The 14,151-nt window shown below is 36.6% G+C and overlaps 2 protein-coding genes across 3 annotated transcripts in view; both read right to left on the bottom strand.

Moving 5' to 3' along the window:
• Positions 1-1,800: 1,800 nt before the first annotated feature.
• LOC126832648 (5-hydroxytryptamine receptor) lies at positions 1,801-5,419 on the bottom strand. The gene has a single exon (XM_050563506.2). It carries the CDS (start codon positions 5,365-5,367, stop codon positions 3,847-3,849), a length of 1,521 nt encoding a protein of 506 aa, XP_050419463.1. The 5' UTR covers positions 5,368-5,419; the 3' UTR covers positions 1,801-3,846.
• A 3,429-nt stretch (positions 5,420-8,848) lies between these two features.
• Positions 8,849-14,151, bottom strand: part of LOC126832650 (5-hydroxytryptamine receptor) — a 143,812-nt gene continuing 138,509 nt past the window's right edge. For both annotated transcript variants that reach the window (XM_050563509.2, XM_050563510.2), the window contains one exon: positions 8,849-13,413. In XM_050563509.2, coding sequence (XP_050419466.1) covers positions 11,790-13,142 — 1,353 coding nt within the window. In that variant the 5' untranslated portion in view covers positions 13,143-13,413 and the 3' untranslated portion in view covers positions 8,849-11,789. The remainder of the gene's footprint in view (positions 13,414-14,151) is intronic.

A 14,151-nucleotide genomic window follows, 5' to 3' on the forward strand; every position in this document is an offset into this window, starting at 1 on the left:
GAACAAATGATTGTAATCAGTATGGGTTTCCAATCTATGCAACGCACCATGGCCTATTTCCGTTATCAGTATAATGACATTTTTAACAATTGTTTTTATGTCAGATCTCTAAGACCAAGGGAAGCCATTAGGGTGATTGCAATATGTCGCCAAGTAAATACGTTTGTACTTTAAGAGTCTTGGTACTCATCCTCGAGAACCATTACGAACTATTTGTACTATACCGCTTACGTTATCTGGCGCGAAAACGTATGTGGCGGTCTTGTACATCACCAAGACAACAAGTATATAATTAATCTATGGGGCACAAGGTTCACACATTATCATGTTGGGGCCATAGACGGACAATGTATTAAAAGTTGGAGGAACGGGAGTGCCCATGGAAAACTCAAGAGGTTACGTATTTTTACGTATGCAGGCAACGCCGCGTAGGCCTACTAGGTTAGGCAAACGACGATACTACTTGTAACGTACGACGTTACGCAGTCGCCACCACCTCTTGTAACGTACGCGGTTACTGTTCTTACTTGAAAACGTTGAGAGAATACTCTTCGAAACGTCCCTAAAATAAATCAGTAATTCTTCCATAAGTATGAGTTATAGTTTAAAAAGAGTAACTTTAAATAAAGCAAACAAGATTGGTTTCAGAAGATCTTGAAATGGTAAGCATAAACATCAACGAGCACTACGGAGACGCTCAATTGTGATCCCTTAAAGTTCCAAATTACAGTCGATCGGTACATAATCTGTTTCTATCAGTTCTTTTAAGTAAGGTGTTTAATCGGGACGTAATCAATTTGTGAAGGTATTTTCTTATTCAGTTAGTAATGTTCTGTGGTCCGAAATTCTCTCATATAAATGCTCATGGGATTGTCACAGTAACCATGGCATGGTGACCGCTGATTTTGCATCAGGAACAAGATCCAGCGGGGGCACAACCACCCGATTCTTTTATCGTTAGGGTATCGGAGTTCTCTCTCCCGACGCCCAGAAATTGTGGCCTGCGTGGAACCTGCTAGATTCGATTTGTAGCATATCTGAACCACGCTTGACACTGTTTGAGCATTATGATTATGAAAAAATGAAGAAGAAAGTTATTGCCAAAAACTCCAGAGAGGTGCAAATCTATACTTACTTAACCCACTTGACTTGCGCAAACATTTTATTCATAACCACGGGCATCTTGAACGGCACAATTGAAAATTCACCAGGTTTGTTACACTGGTTGGTGGGGCTGCTAAGAGGTAAATACCCAAGTCGCAAGGAAAAACACAGCAGGGTATTGCAGCTTGAGATATTGTGCTATACGACCCAATATACAATGAAAACTTATACCATAAAAGAGCTTAAATAACCGACTGTCATATTGTAGACGATATTAAATATTTAGATGATAGAAGAAACCGTTATGAAACTTAGCTATTGATTCTGTAGCTATCTAAAGCCGAATGATAAAACAGCGTATCTATTAACATTCGACAACTGTCGCACTTTCATGTCGGCATTAATCAATTCAGGTAAAAAATAAATAAATTTAATAGCATCAGGGAAGTGTGATTACGCAGGTTTAGTGCTTAATTAAATCTTTTGAAGCAGAAGCCATCTTTTGTTATTCTTTTAAAGACATTAGCCTATATTATTTCAATCGAAGCTCTCTGTTCCTCTTGATATTTGTCTTCATCCAAGTCTGGTCCTTTATGAAATTGCAGAATGCATGACACTCGAGTATTGAATGTTCATTCCGCAGGTTGTATATCGTTCAGCGTAAGGTTCAACCCCATTGCTACTACAATTATTAATAAACGCGTTTACTGATTATTGAAGTCTCTGTAGACCAACTTTATTACCCATGCCGACCATTTTCAAGGACCTATTATTAACACACATATTAGCATTCTTATTATACATTCCAGTCTCAAAAGGTTGCAGATTGAGATTAAGCTGGTGCTCGGGGCCTGCATCATATGCCATATGATACAAATGGCCACTTAATTAAAACCATAAAATACACATAAATATTAAAACATATCTAAACAAATATTAAACAAACTAATAGTTCGATAAAAAAAAATGAAAACGTCTTATTGTTATTAAAATTATATATTTTAAAGGAGAAGCCCTGGGTGTAATTCAGAGATTAAATCTGGTTAAACTTGCGTGGAAGACTTCCGTATCCCGTTCTTTTGTTACCAAGGAAGTGTGCAAAGTTCTGCCTATTACAAAGGTTACAAACAGTATGGCATAGCCTCCTTCATCAGGTCACTTAATAAGAAATTGTAAGAGTTACGTGCCCCCCCCCCCCACATATAAAGTATTTTGGCGGTCATATCAGACGATGTAAAATATTTTGTTTACATGTGGCTCTGATTTGCACACTTAAACAATCTTGGTTTGGGGGACCTTGTGGTCAAAACGGAATCGTTCATATGTTCCACGTGTCCTAGGTTGCCCAAATGCATAATGGCATATAATGGGAACATGGCAAGATAGGGTTAGGACCTTAAAAACATAGATGACCACCAGCGAAAACTGGAACCTTTATGTTGCTTTAATATACGTTCACGATCTGGGTATAAAGATTTCCAACAATTTGACCTGCACGTGGGTTATTAGGTCACGTTGACCCCCACAACAAACATTATCTCTTCGAAAATTCGATTTCTGAATTTGAACTATGTTTTACCCGGATGTTTTGTTTTGTTACATATCGTCTCTATCGCTGAACTACAAACCAACAAGAATTACTTCGATCTGCTGACATGGGTGGCCTGGTTCCATCAGCGATGTAGTTGTTTCATATCTCGATATATAGCATTATCTGAATTGTTTTCAGTGCACTCGGTAATCAGTCATAGTTCTCTGTATTTCCCGGCATGTCAAATAGGATATACCGGAATTGTTACATTATTCAACGCTCTATCCCTTTCTGTTCGTTTCTAGATGAAGTCGGCGAATCTAGTTATTCGAATCTAGTTGGCCTTGCAAATCTTACTTGTGTTTTAACAAACGGTTTGAATTTGTGCGCCTTGAATTTGAAGGTAGGCCTACTATACAATATTAATAACCATTGGTATATTAAGTCTTTACAGAACCGAAAAGGCATCTACCATTAATGGGACACGAAATATAAATAAAGTAATTTACAGATGGTAATTGTAGACTATATAGGGTTGCAAAAAAACATAATACAATATTCTTCTTCCCCATACACAGCCAGACAACCTATACACAGATCGGACGAGTGGCCTCCATAGTGTTAACAAGCTATCGTAACAAAGGTTCATAACTCGAACAGTTAAAGATAAAAATCATCGAACATAAACAACTACATGTATATTAAAATATGTTATGTGTCGTATTACCAGAGACTGTGAAGGAAATTGGAAATCAACGAGCACGAAAATGCGTAGATTCTGGAATAAGAATAGCCCCAAAGTCACCGTCCGCATTGACCGTACCTCTTATCACATTTGACAATTGTGTAGATATTATGATATAAATATCGGAGGAACCTTTAGGCATAACGAAACATAGCTTAACAAAACATCGACAGCGTCAAAACTTTAATTCCAATCGTAAAGTAAATGAACAATGCAAAGTTCATGTTGTATCGAGCGTTCGGAAAAGAGTAAAGCACATTCTGCCTCGAGTAAGATAATATCCGCACCAACTCGCAGCTCTGAAACCAACAGGGGTCAGAGGATATAAGAAATGAAGCTGGAACTAGTTTAGATGAAGTTTTGTATATTCTTCTATTAATCAAAGCAGCATTAACAAAAACAGTTGGCGTGTTTATTTTCAAAAATATAAAACTTATTTTATTGTTATACATGCATTTACAGTCCCTTATTTCTTTACACACGGACAAAAGCACAGTTTATTTATCAAAATGTTTTTGAAGGCATTCCGAAAATTTGGACTGAAAATAGTGTAGATAATGGGATTAAGCAGACTGTTAAAATAGCCCAGCCACAGAAACACACTGAATACTGACTCGGGAAATGAACAACTGTCTTCACATAAAGGAGCAACTAAAGCAATACTAAAAAATGGCAGCCAACACACAATGAATGCTCCCGTAATAATGACCAGTACTCTTGCTGCTTTGCTCTCACGTGTCATCTCTCTATTCTCTCTACGTAATAAAGATCTTCTTTTGCCTCTGTCTCGTGGCTTCTTGGAATTGTTTCTTAGAACAATCATGCTCGACGGCACGGTCAGTGTATTTCCTATGTCTAACTGGGATCCTTCGTACAATTTGCCATCAACATCTATTGCCACTATACTGTTCTCGCTTTTAGTAATATCGTTGTTTGTTGGGAACGAATCGTCCATCTTGACTCCATCTAGACTTATGTCATTTCCGCTGTAGTTGCGAGTTCGGTTGTCGTAATATTCAACGTTAATTTTAGGTACTTTTATCCTTTGAATTGGAATATCAGCGTTATTGAGTTCGTCTTGACTTTCGCTATCTTGGCTAAAATCTATCGAACTATTCCGCCCATCTCCTTTATCGCCCCACTTCTTGTTTATATCGTCAAAGTTGACGCGCGATCGCTGACCATTACGAGTGAGTCCTTCGTTTGTAAGGTCACTTCTGCTTGAATTAGATGAGCAATTACCACGATTGTCGACATAATATGTAGATAGTCTTTGTGAATTTCTGTTGCTTTTCTTCTTCTGAATGATAGCACTGGCTACTTTGTAGATTTTATAATTGATAATTAGTATAATAATAAGCGGAATATAAAATGCACCAATGGTAGAAAATATGGTGTAAATTTTGTTTTGACTGATTATACACATTCCAGTTATTTCCGGGTTGTGAGTTTCGGTCTTCATCAAAATTAACGGCGGCAAGGAAACACTGACAGACACCAGCCAGACAATCGCTACCATGGCCAGTATACCACGTGCAGTTTTTTTCAAGGTATAATCGATGTTCGATACGGATCGATACCGATCGATTGCAATGACCACCAGATGTAAAATAGATGCCGTACAACACAAAACATCGATAGATATCCACATGTCGCAAATTTTTGCTCCAAGATACCAGTACACACTCACTTCATTTACTAGGCTAAGAGGCATGACGAGAACGGCTACCATCAAGTCCGTCACCCCCAACGACAAGATCAAATAGTTAGAAACACCTTGTAAATTTTTGTCCACTTTGATAGCCGTGATCACAAAGACGTTTCCAATGATGGTAGCCAAGATCATTAAACCTAAGATTACACAAATAAGAATAAGGATTGGAAAGTTAAATTTTGGAACGTAATGATCATACACTGTCTGATTTACATTGTCCGCCACTTCTGTGATATTTTTAACCTCCATGTTCACAGTCGACATTTTGTACATACCACTAGTTAAGTTATAGTCTTCTCTAAAATTAATGTTATTCTCTCTCTACGCAAATTACAAATAGATATATAACCCGGTATTACTTGTCTCATCGTATACCAACCCGGATGTCCGACATGCGAATTCAGTCCATTCACCGATTTAAAGATGCTCCTTACCGTCATTGGAATTGAACTATGCATAAATAAATATAAGGTACTGGAAAAAGTGAGGTGCCTTAAATAATAAAGTATATACCGGTGTGGACAAGGTCTTTATCGAATCTGTACGCTTCTATGGTTAATGAGGGTACTAGAACTGTGTAGAGGGATTCTGGTGTTTATGTAAAGAAAAATATAACATATCGAAATGTTTCCGCAGATCATTTGATGTGACCCGAATGTGCAGTACATGAAATCCACAAAATGCATAAATAGTGTACCCGTTATTCCAAGTTGGAACAGCCAATGGTATGTGAGTGTTAACGTTAAAAGACAATGCAATTACGCTTTTATCTGGGGGGGGGGGGACGGGTATGGATGTCAAGTTTCGTGGTTTCCGTCCCAGGCTGATCCATGCCTGCCTGACCTCGTAGTGTTTCTCCCGTTTCTTCCAACTGTTCAATGCCCCCCCCCCCACCCACAAGATAGTTTGTGATTCTCTCGAAATGACATTATTATTAGCATCTACTCGTTTTTGTTAAATATAGACTTTTTCTATGAATGTGAAATCCAATTTCGGTGGATAGAAGATAGCAAAGTACACGTACCAATACACACTTGTCATCATGTATTAATGAACTTTGAATTTGATTGCCATTCGGTATTCGATATTTATATATAGCAGAGTATTCCGTTCTGTATAATACTATAACAATTATTTCAGATGTTCGTATTACTGTCAAGAAGTTTATTTTATCCGAGCCAACTAGCAACGGATAAAAGGGACGAAGCTAATCACACGTCGTCAGCTTACCTTGTTGGTTTTGTCTCCTATTTTTACGGTTTACCACTAGTATTAAAGGTTCGTCCATGTATAAGAATTAGCAAGATTAATATTTAACATGATTTCTCTATCTGATATTCGTAACAGTGCCACTTTAATTATGTAATTACATATTATGAGTGACAACTTCCGTTGTAACACCCTACTAAATGTTAGCATCAAGCCATCGATATCCATTTATAATATATATTCCTGACCTTTAGCTATATCTATATAACATGTATACAAAATTAATGACCTTTGAAAATCAATAGAACCTTTCAATTTTTTCAAGGTCATTGATGACGTAGAAGCGAAAAGAAGCATCTGCCGTCTAACACCGCTGTTAAATGATTTTCTGCCTTGATTTTTTGGGTTCCATTCAGCCATAAATATTGACGGGTATCTTGTACGAGGCAGTGTAATGTATTATTACTAATTTGAAACATCTGGTACCGATTCAAATTTGAGAAGGTTGTCTTCTAGCAGCTTTTTGCGATTCAAGCCAAATACTCAATTTACAGGTACACTATTCTCAGTGTCTGGAACACATGTTACCACTTTTCATTTCACTATTTAGTTGTTTATGTTGTGCTGTATTAACACCTGTAGTGGAAAAATCAGAAAAAAAATAAACGAAACGAAACTGTAATCTTATATTGATTATTGGTGTTGGGCTCGTGTCATTATACTTCTTTCGCCAACTTACTGTTTTTCGTAACTCTCGTGTTGGTACTATATTAGAAGCGGGTCTATAGAAATCTCTAAAATTATGGATCTTTCCCGTTGTTTTTAAAATAGTTAAGATTGGGAAGACGTTTTACCACCTGTCAGATTTAAAAGAACTTTCAGGATTTTTCTAGCAAAGCTGCGCAAATGGGGCTATTAAGGAATTCGTGTTTAGTACATGGATTAAATGTAAAACCAAGGTGTTGCGAACGTGAACGTAATTCGATAAGAAAGACAATATCCATGTTAATCTTCATATTACCTTCTGTCTTACAAATCGCAATTCTACTCTTACTATAAATATAGCTGGCCAGATAAGTACTTTTCGAGTATGACTACATGGAATATTGTGTTTCGTAATTCATGGCGCGCGGTCAGTAGTCAAAGTGTTGACAAAATGATAACACCACCCCATTCCGGTTTTATTCTTGCTTTCCTACAGTAGACGAATGTATATTGATTGTATCTCTGTTCTCCAGTTCCCTACAACTGCTGAACCCCAAATAGATAGCCATTTCTTAAAGTGGTTTTGTTTTGAGGTTAGTCTCTTCAAAATACCATCCCTGAATTCTGAGTAAATGAGTGTAACGTACATGGAACCGGAAAAATAAAGAACGATCAAAATACTGTTAAAAATACTGAATGTACAAAAAGATAATCCGATTTTGATACTGAGCAACCAATCACGCTCTGTGTCCGTTGGAATTCTGATCTTTTTTCTTCCGTTAAAGGAAAACTGTAAGTGCAATCCAGTAGACGTGGTACAAGGGTTAATCAGCGAACTGGATGTATGAGATGTGTTGTTGACGTTTGGGAAAGTAGGACGAGGGGAAATGTGTAGGGAGTGAAGTGCTGTAAAGGGATAGTTAGATGTATTATGAATGGTTAGAGTGGCTGTGGTGTTACGGTGAAATACTATGCCAATCTAGTCCATGCACAATGTCTGTAGAAGCATAAAAGATTAGAACAAGTACGTGCTGCTCGTTTGTTTATTTACAATAGCAGACATAACTGGGGTTTAACGTTAAATCGAGACAAACTAGCTCATTTCGGGACTAACATATGGATCAATGTGTATCTCAAAATTTGTTTGCGCGTAGGGGTCTTTAGCTGTAGGAGTAACCCTAGGAAAACCCACGAGGTCGGACAGGCGACCCTACTCCTTGTCACGTACAAGCTCTGAATCGCCACTATGCCACTTGACCCAATGACAGAAATGAAATGAAACGAAATGGGGTTTAACGCCCTACTGTTCTGCTCCTATACTGGGCTAATGAAGACGGGCATACGCCATACAGTGTGCTATGAGGGAAATTTTGCCCAGGCAGCGGTACTATCGCCTACTCTTATATCGAATTCCAACTGCCAGGGGATCTTTTACGTGCATTCCAATATATACACGAGGCCTTGGTTTTTCGTCTCATCCGAAGGACTAGACAGCTGTCCTTGTCTGGCCCTCCGTCCTGCATCATTGACAAGGGGAACTCACGCTGGAAAATCTGAATGAACTTTCTCGGCCAATGCGGGGATCGAACACCCGACCTCCAGGCTAGCGAGCCAGCGTCTTACCGACTTAGCCACTTGATCCCCCACCCAATGACAGACCTTATGATCTAACGTGCACGCGTTAAACCATTCGCCCCACCCCAGGATTTCTCCTTTAAGGATCTAGGGTAGGATTAATCGTTTGTTTTGGGACACTCCCGATATATTCTATATTAAGATCCTGTTCGATGCTAGACACTCGTTTACATGCATAAAAGCTTGACAAAAAAAGAAGAAAAACAAAACACAAAACAAACAGAGCAGTCGTGTTATGATATTTTTCAATGAATTTGCATAACAATAAAATATGCATCGTATAAATGTCATTATTTTAAATGGAATATTACTTCACCATTTAATACGAATATATACATATTAAGAAAAGTACGTATAACATCATATAATATTCAAATATCTTATCATTTTAAAGAAGGAAGCATTAGTGTCAAATAGGATTTCCCGAATCACGATACTTAAACATACCCCACCCATGCATAATATTAACATAAAACGCCCCAAATCATATTACTGTTATATACATGTATTGACGTAATAAAATATATGATAAAATGTAATGTTTGAATTTAATTTTCAAACGAACAAATTATTTTGTATATAATTTTCAAATATAAACAAACGAAACGAAATAAGATCTGTGTTTGAATAAATTTGACTGTATACGTCTATAAAATGACCCTGGGACCCCTAGACGACATGAAAATGAAAATGAGATTTTATGTAAGAGTTTTAATAATTATATTCTTTAACAGTAAAAGCTACTTCAATGAACAGCTCGCCTATTTATTTAATAACTTTAAAATTTAAAGTGCCCTTTTTTAAAACACAAATAATGATAGAAATTACTTCAGTTAGGAATTTTATTCCAAATAAAATAATTAGTCGAAAGACTGTAAATGAGATTCTATAATAACCACTGACAATATGTGAAGCCATTTGGCATAATATTTGATCATTAACACAGAAATATGGCAACTAACAACAAAATAACAAAAACGAAAAACAAAATAATTAAGTAAATAAACTCAAGTATACAAACACAAACTATTTACAAAAAACAATTTTGATTTTGCTGCCAAATTTACAATCACAGAAGCATTGAATAAATTATACAATAAAAAGGGTACTATTGACAATCATGTTTATAATTTATAATGTGCATATCGTAGTAGGTATGTTAATTGACCAACTTAAACAGACTGTGCCGTAAATATAATATACAGTAAATTATGAAAACGTTGAATACTATGTGATTTTGCAGCATAGCATGAATTACATCGTGTGCACCCTCCGCTCTGTCGATCATCTTAGAATTCATACAGTTATTTTTATAAGATGGGGGTTTAAAATCTAAGGTCCGTAGATAAAGCCAATTGTGTATCTCGACACAAGTCAAAAATGAGTAAATTAACCGTCCTACAACTAATTTTCCGATAAAAAGAAGCCTTCCGCCCACGCCATCAACGTAACACCAACTAATCAAAATAAACACCAGCTCAACCTAATTCAATACTAAATTTTGATCTAAATCAAAGTTGTTTCCACCTTTAACCCTATCTGTTCTGTAGTAAATAGATTTAATACTATCCATACCCGCAGATTCATTTTTTATAATAGTGTAAACAACAACATGTCGGCGGCGGTTACGGAAACGTTTTCATGTGCGTTTTATCTGGAACAACAGCAATACAGGAAGTAGGAACAACAAATCTACGCAATTATTCCAAGAAGGTTATTTGACTTATTGATACCGTTCTTCCGATGACGTCAACTGTAGTTACAGAATTCCATAGTTAGCGTTACTGTTAACCAGCCCTTCAGCCGTTGCGGTTACCGTCAAGAAACGTTGCCGCTGTTGCAGAAACACCGAATGCCTAAAATTGTAAAATTAAAAAATTGGTTCAAAGCACCAAAGGCAGAAATGCGGGTAATTTCGCTTATCTTTTTGTCCACATTTTATTTTAGATAATTCATAATAAGTGATATTGATATCGTTGCAGTCTTCATTTATGTTGCCAATAAAACACTTCTAGCCAGAAACGGTGTATGATTTCATCAAAACGGTGTATAATTTCATCAAAACGGTGTATTATTTCATCAAAACGATAACAACATCGCAGACTACTGAATTCAATTACTGTCGACACAAAACTTAACAACAACGACCAAATACATTTATGGAACATGTGACCACCCTCATAGGTTTTCACGGTACTGTTATCGTTACAGGTAACATGCTACGTTTGTTTCTAACTTTTCGCTGCAGATAAAACGCCACATGTTTCCACAATGTTTGATCACAACTCAACTACTTGTTTCAAATTTTGAAAAGAAAAGAGCTGATAGGGTTATCCAGAAAATGTGTCATGTTTTAAATTTTGAAAAAGGGCAAATCTAAAGATCAAGGGGAAAAGTTGATCATATCCATGAAATCTCTTTTACGAACATCGACATATCGAAATATATTATCTGATATTCGTCAAAATATCGCAGAGAAACTATTTGAGTGCAAGAAAGTTACGCGATAATATAATTACTATATTTGACAAGCTGACGTTAAACACCAGAAAGATGGCATATCAAATGCCAGATCGCCGTGATTCCATTTATTACAGATAAGATCGTTACGAATTTCAACCATCCAATTCCTCCCGATATTAAATCATATTGATAAGACAAACGCCTATAAACGGGAAATGATCGCCCTTTTTATTGCATAAAAACGAGTTAATCGTTCAAATCTGTGTGCATTATAATAACATCATATCTTTTTAATTGCACAAAGCTAATAGGTATTTTAAATTGTTTTAAAGATTGGTTCACAACAACAGATGGTAATTGAATTCAGTGGTCTAATGATTTTATGGAAGTTAGCCATTTCTGTACCGGCATGATTGCGTAACTTGAAATGATTTTGTTTTAATCAAAGAAGATAAAAGGATAAAATGACAAAAACAGTATTATCAAAACTCAAAAGAGAAATGGAAAAAGCCAATTAGCCACAGCACTGATTCAATTAACTCATATCACATACACACGTTTAGATCTCAAAGCAAAAATAGCATTTATTCATCCATCCATCTATCCATTCATTCATCCATCAAAAGATCAATAAATACAAATGCTCAGGCACCATAAAATCCTTTCATGCAGACATCAATATTTCATCTCTTTACAAATCGAATTTTACCAAATAAGATCTTTCTGAAAGCAACACGAAAGTTTGGATTGAATATTGTATAAATGATGGGGTTAAGCAGACTATTAAAATAACCCAGCCACAGAAATACACTGAATACTGGCGGGGGAAAAGTACAACTTTCAGCACAAAATGGAGCCACTACAGCAATAATGAAGAATGGGAGCCAGCACACAATAAATGCTCCCGTGATAATTCCCAGCACCCTCGCTGCTTTCCGTTCCCGTCGCATCTCAATTTTTTCTTTGCGTAATTTGTCTTTCTCTCTGTTTTTGACTTGTTTACTGTTATTGTTCGATCTATTTTTAGTCAAAACAAACACATTGGTAGGCACAGTAAGGGAATTTCCAATCGTAAATTTAGATTCGTTATATAATTCGCCATTAGTTCCAATGTCTGTCGCATCTATCGTGCTCTCCATTCTAGAAATCTCGTTCATGACAACACAAGATCCATTATATACACTGAAGCCATCTTGGCTAACGTCACTACCACTAGAATTACGAGATGGATTCCCGCCGTTTTCGATTGTAACTTGTGGTACTAACATTGGACGCGTATGAGGTCTCCCGCCAAATTTCTTTTTTCTTATTCTTGATCTTGCGGCTTTGTAGATTTTATAGTTTAAAATTAGCATCAGAAAAAGTGGAAAGTAAAACGCCCCGACAGTCGAAAAAACCGTGTACACCTTGTTTTGACTAATTATACACATGCCAATCAATTCTGGATTATTAGTTTCCTCTTTCCAGCCAAATAATGGCGGCAAAGAGACGCTGATAGCCACAAACCAGACGACTACCACCATTAAGATAATACCACGTGCACATCGCCTTCTGATGTAGTCAATATTTGATACTGCCCAATAACGATCAACCGCAATGGCGACCAGATGTAAAATGGATGCCGTACAACATAAAACATCGATAGATATCCACATGTCGCAAATTTCTGCTCCAAGATACCAGTACACACTCACTTCATTTACTAGGCTAAGAGGCATGACGAGAACGGCTACCATCAAGTCTGTCACCCCCAACGACAAGATCAGATAGTTAGAAACACCTTGTAAACTTTTCTCCACAATTATCGCTGTGATCACAAAGACGTTCCCTATGATGGTAGCCAAGATCATCAGCCCCAAGACAACACAAATAAGAATTAGAATTGGCGGTTCAAATTTCGGCAGGTGATGATCGTATATTATTAGAGGAGGGTTATCGGGCACCTCTTGTTCGAGACTTCCGGTGCTATTTTCAACTCGGATATCCAGAAGAGACAGATTATATAAGATCACTTCAGTCGCTGTAGTATTTTCCATATTATTTAATAACGTGTGGATCGCGGTCGCAACTGGGAATCGACTGGACTCGAGTATATATAGTCCTAAGTAAATAATTTATGTCGTTTCTGACTTTTTTCTCTGGATTTCACTATCGCCACGAGAGACATTTATGTGATTAGAAATCTTCTCAAACACCTATCGTTTGTCGTGTTCCATCTTCACGACACCATATTGTCATTAAATAATCAGACAAGCTTTTTTTTCTAGGACGAACCTGTCATCTATCCTGGTCCTTCCATTCTTCAATCTAAAATTAAATGTAAGAAGATATTAATTATATTATAAGTAACGATTATTTTAAAGAATCATTGCTTCTGTCTAATTAAAGACAACAGACTTTGACATTTTCTAACAACGATTCTCCGCTTTGATTACGAAATATATCGTTCCCTTATTGATAAAAACTGAAACAACCCCGGTGTGTCCAAAACATCTTTTGTAATCCACCAAAAGACTGCAGGGATTATGTGCAAAGATCACTTCAATTAATAATTAATGCACACTCAATATTGAGGGATTTCATTCCATTGGGTTGATGTTTTTTTCTCAGCGAGATGAATAATAGATATAATAGATAGTGTTACTTTAATGAAATACTGCAATATAATACATAATAAAGTTCAAACATATAATTTTTTTATGTGATTGCATGATGCGGATACTAAGAATGAGAGAACTAATTTTTTTTACAAATGTTAATACAGATAAGAATCAGAATAATAACGGTAAATAGTATATTGGGTCAGTCAACTGTGTAAAACTGATATTTTAATAAATAATATGCCCACCACACGGTGGTATCAAAGGTCGTAGAATGACTTGGTTATTTGAATAGGTCATATCAATTACAACACAAACTGAAATGAGAACCGATATCTTGTTCTTGGATTTTAAGCCGAAGCTACGTATGAATTAAGACAATATTGTTCAGGACGGACTGGTCTTCCGCTTGAAGACCCAGTCTGCTATATAGTGTTCATGGTAC

This window comes from Patella vulgata, chromosome 9 (assembly GCF_932274485.2).
Source record: "Patella vulgata chromosome 9, xgPatVulg1.2, whole genome shotgun sequence".
Lineage (NCBI taxonomy): Eukaryota > Metazoa > Mollusca > Gastropoda > Patellidae > Patella > Patella vulgata.